The 4,887-nt window shown below is 35.4% G+C and overlaps 1 protein-coding gene across 2 annotated transcripts; it reads left to right on the forward strand.

The window, feature by feature from the left end:
* Window positions 1-871: 871 nt before the first annotated feature.
* Window positions 872-4,655, forward strand: LOC135196037 (uncharacterized). 2 transcript variants are annotated; one of them, XM_064222510.1, is made up of 5 exons: window positions 872-939; window positions 2,266-2,345; window positions 3,648-3,777; window positions 4,029-4,184; window positions 4,455-4,655. In XM_064222510.1, exons 2-5 carry the CDS (start codon window positions 2,272-2,274, stop codon window positions 4,557-4,559), a joined length of 465 nt encoding a protein of 154 aa, XP_064078580.1. In that variant the 5' UTR covers window positions 872-939; window positions 2,266-2,271; the 3' UTR covers window positions 4,560-4,655. The 2 variants fall into 2 exon arrangements, with proteins under 2 accessions (XP_064078580.1, XP_064078581.1); XM_064222511.1 differs by having other exon boundaries at window positions 878-921.
* Window positions 4,656-4,887: the final 232 nt, after the last annotated feature.

Genomic DNA, 4,887 nt, shown 5'->3' on the forward strand with positions numbered 1-4,887 from the left:
ATTAAGACTGGAAGCAACAACACGAACAAATGATCTGTTTTGTGATGAAAGAAAGGAAACCCCAGGATCATTATTCACCTCCGGTCAAAGCTCATGTGGCCAATTGGGTCTAAAAGGGCAATCAATCAATCTGTGGTGGAAATGGTCGGCGGCTTTCATGACATTCAAAGTGAAATTCGCAGATGGAAACAGAACAATCTATCTACCGAGCTGCGCCCCTGGCATTTTAGAGGTCTTTGGGGTGACCCGAGGAGCTTTAGTTCAGATGACAGTGAAGAGCGTCGTCATCTGGGCTGTCAGGGTTCAATGATGTCAATGAAAAACATTAGGGAGCAGAGGAACAATGCTGACATGTTGTGAGAGATCTGTCATCCTCTGATTCAAATCAATTAAAGAAAATAGGAGAACTTTTTTTATATTCTTTACGCAGTGAAACGTGTACGTTTTGCCATAAAATAAACGATAGCCCATATAATATATGTATATTTTTTTTACTTCAGATTAAATTTCATAGTATAGTATCGTGGCCCTACTTATGTTTTCATCTCTATCGAGAAACAAGTAGAATTCGAGATAGATAGATTGATAGAAAAACAGAAGGATATCCAGTCTGAGACATTTTAACATTAAATCGTTTATCAAAACGAGTGGGGGGTTCTTGTCTATCCACAACCTTGAAGCGAATAGACTAGAGCATCCCCAGTGTGACAACAAGATGACGAATCTCGGCATTTTCCCGGATCATATCTTAGGAATTCATTTGATCGCCGCTGCGCAACAATATCTCGTCTCTCTGTCTCAATCTGAGTAGATTTTAGCGGAACTGACGACGAACCGTCGATATAAAAGTGGCCGTCGACTCGTGTTCTTTGTAGTTCGATCGCGGTAAAGCAACTTGGTCGTCGCTGACTTCTTCATCAGGTATTGACTTCTGTAGCAGTAAGTAAAACAGAACTCAAGTATATACTGACTGACTTTTTCATCATATAACTGCTAAGTTGCCAACATGACATCGAGTGATTTTAACTTCAATGAACTCTTATTCGAAACCAGATATTAATGGCATATCATTCTATATATATATATATATATATATATATATATATATATATATATATATATATATATATTTATATATATATATGTATGTATATATATATATATATATATATATATATATATATATATATAGTCTCAGTAATTGGGCGGCTACTTGGAAATCTTAGCTTGATGATGAATAATAGTGCCAAGACTAGGAAGAAACATTCTTTAATATTACGAGCTTTCGAGGTTTAAAACCTCATCTTCAGGCTGAAAAAATGACACGAATGAGAAATCACTAAAAATTACATTAAATGAATTGTCTGATTAAAAGCTTCAGTAAAAAAAATAAGATAAAACGAACGTCACATACAAACTAAAAATTAAAATTACGAAAAAACTAAAACAAAGCGCAAATCATACAAAAACAGAAATAAAAAGAAAAATAATATGAAAGGTAAAACAAACTAACCACTCAAAAATAAAATGGCTAACGACCCACTTGTACCTATATGAAACTATATGATAGCTAGTTTGAATACCGGACGAGTTGTTGTTCAATTCCTATTTTGCTCAAATAGATTGGACCTTTTAATTTCAGAGTCGCTGTTTATTAAGAAAATGAAACCGGAATTGAACAACAACTCGTCCGGTATTCAACTAGCTATCATATAGTTTCATTGTAGGTACACAAAGTGGGTCGTTAGCCATTTTATTTTTGAGTGTGTTTGTTTACCTTTCATATTATTTTTCTTTTATTTCTGTTTTTGTATGATTTGCGCTTTGTTTTAGTTTTTTCGTAATTTTTAATTTTTAGTTTGTATGTGACGTTCGTTTTATCTTATGTTTTTACTGAAGCTTTTAATCAGACAATTCATTTTAATGTAATTTTTAGTGATTTCTCATCCTTGTCATTTTTTCAGCCTGAAGATGAGGTTTTAAACCTCGAAAGCTCGTAATATTAAAGAATGTTCTTCCTAGTCTTGGCACTATTATTCATCATCAAGCTATATATATATATATATATATATATATATATATATATATATATATATATATATATTCTATATATTATATATCGTAATATCGTATTTTATTTTATTTATTTTATATATTTCGTGATCATGTTGTTCATATGTATATAAGTGTGTGTGTGTGTATGATATACACGTGTGTTTGTGCTTGTAGTTTTGTGTGCGAATACATTTCTCTTTTAATACGCAGATCAACATGCTTCTTCGTCCATCTTCATTTGTCCTCGTAGCAGTGACACTGGGGCTGCACGTGGCATCTGCAAAACGCACGTGAGTTTAGGCTTGTTTTTTGTCGCCGACTTTTAATTTGGAATCAAGCCAATTTGTGTATTTTGATTTATCAGTAAATCTTGGTCATTCCTTATCACGCAGATAAATTATTTTAAAGTTCAATAATGTCTCACTATTCATGAAAAATGGGATGTATTTTTAGGAAACTCGTGAACAGTTGTACTATTAATGGAGTGGGCAACTGCGACTCTGTTAATCATAATCGACTCGAGACACAAGGAAATCTGCGGCAACATCTCTCACCCCGGGGCAGGATTATTCCTATAATATTAGGTTGCAATGGATGCCTGTCAGTTAGAATAACGTTTCACGTATGTATTGAGACTCGTCAGGCCACCAAGACTGGGCCTCCAACGTATTAATAGTGCTGAACAATATTTTACCGATGGTGTTAAGTTATATGAGCCAAGATACCCTTCGAAAGTGAGTTACAGATCCTTCGAATACGCATCTTAAGATCATACCCAAAGCGCTCACAGCTAATACTGGGAGGAGAGATAATATAAGGTATTTAGAAAAATGTATTTTTTATTTTCTGTCTGTTATGAAAGTGTGGATTTGACAATTGATTTGGAGTAAGCCTTATGATTATTCTTCAAATGTCCCTTCATTTTCTCTCAGCGGAAGTTTACCGCACAAACTTACTGTGAATAAGGCAATAAAATACTGAACAAAATAAGTCATTAAAGTCCTTGTAAGCCTTAGGATAACCTTTTAACTATTTAGACTTTCAAGTGAAGTTACAAGGAAATTTGCAGCCTTTAAAGATCTGGTTTTGTTCAGCCACTGCTGTTCAGAAAAACACAACTAGTTTTTCCTTGCAAAAGAAGAAAAATTTATGCGATTAAAGTTTCTCCAAACCGATACAAAACATGGCGTCCATAGAAAGTTTATCTTAGTTTAACCAGACCACTGAGCTGACTAACATCTCTCCTAGGGCTGGCCCGAAGGATTAGATATTTTTACGTGGCTAGGAACCAGTTGATTACTTTGCAACGGGACCTACAGCTTATTGTGGGATCCGAACCGACAATCGAGAAAATGAATTTCTTTCTTTCTATCACCAGAAATAAATTCCTCTGATTTCGCGGAGAATCAAACCCGGACGCTGAGGTCGGTAGTCGAGCACGTAACTGACTGGTCCAAAGGGGAACTACCTGACTTCCAGTTCCCTTGTCCTTAAGGAGCCGTTCATTCTCCGATGGATTCCAAACATTAGTCTAACAGAGTTTCTTCTGATGCTGACAGGGATATCCCTACTTTTCGTTGTCTCTCCTCCAGGTGCTTCACAAGTCTTCGCCTGAAGACCACCAGTGGATTTGTAGAGAAGGAATTCGAGGGCTTTGAGACCAGGGCTTTTCTTGGGACTTGCGCTACTATTAAGAAGGATTGTCCTGGAAAGCTTTTAGAGGTGGGGAATGCTTTTTTTATATAATAATAATAATAATAATAATAATAATAATAAATAACTAATAATAATAATAATAACAATCTGCAAGATGCTCCTTTTCAATCATCGCATCATTCCAGTTATTTTGAAGCTTTTTCTTTTCCTGATATTTATGATTTTCATTTTTATGTTGGGCAATCTTATATTTTCATAATTTTTTCCTGCTCTTTTTGTTATGAATATGTTTATTGTTTATTTTAATACTTATCTAGCACGTCAAAAACAAATTTGGTCCCCAAGTGAACCCAATGGGCGGAGAGACAGCCACCAATATGTGCAAATTCTTCGACAAGGAAATCTTGCCTAGTGATGACCCTGTCGTTGATGTCAAGTACAAAGCAAGTGGCTGTGGCAACGAAGGATACATGGTAAGACAGGAACTGGCTGTTCACTAATCATTGTTGTCACTATAAACCAATTAAGACTCGAAAACGTTACAACTCACGTTTCAAAAAGAAAAGGGATTCTCGTTTTCATAACTAACTCATTTTGCGTAACGTTACTTTCTTCGAATGCCTATTACTAGCCAACAGTGTTTCGTTGACGAGTTTTAATTCGCTTTTCATGAATACTTGAATGCAATTCTCTAGATTTAAGTAATATTGCAAGATAATAAGGTATTTCCTTTCTTTTTTCAGAGCATTGGGAGACTTTGCTGTTTTAAGTGCAAGTCCGGACCTTATACTGTCTTCCATCCCATCGATAACTGTGCCCCTACTGAGAGACCTCCTTGGTGTCTCTAAGAGCGGTTATCTGCAAAGCTTCAATCCTGCACCCTTCAACCTGAAAGCTACAAGGAAATTGTTAGACTTCAGCTGAAGACGGGGAAAGTTTAGAAAATAAACACCGAAGCAAACATGTTTATCTTTTTAGTCCTTGACTATGACAGGACATTTTTTAGAAGTGGTAGTACCTTTTCAGATCCTTATGGAAGGCATTTGTTTATGCCAATCGAAGAGCAAAGACAATTTGATTCTCGATAAGTACACTTAAGAAAGAAGATTAACTGAAGACAGATTAAACAGATTCCTTACAGGTCTTAAAAGAGTGGACCATTCAGGATAAGAATAT

Source organism: Macrobrachium nipponense, chromosome 17, assembly GCF_015104395.2.
Source record: "Macrobrachium nipponense isolate FS-2020 chromosome 17, ASM1510439v2, whole genome shotgun sequence".
Classification (NCBI taxonomy): Eukaryota; Metazoa; Arthropoda; class Malacostraca; order Decapoda; family Palaemonidae; genus Macrobrachium; species Macrobrachium nipponense.

Bases quoted from the DNA above. Each gene is read 5' to 3' on its own strand.
- LOC135196037 (XM_064222510.1), top strand. From the start codon at position 2,272: ATGCTTCTTCGTCCATCTTCATTTGTCCTCGTAGCAGTGACACTGGGG. The intron at 3,778-4,028 runs GTGGGGAATGCT...ATACTTATCTAG, and splicing joins GTCCTGGAAAGCTTTTAGAG to CACGTCAAAAACAAATTTGG. The intron at 4,185-4,454 runs GTAAGACAGGAA...TTCTTTTTTCAG, and splicing joins GTGGCAACGAAGGATACATG to AGCATTGGGAGACTTTGCTG.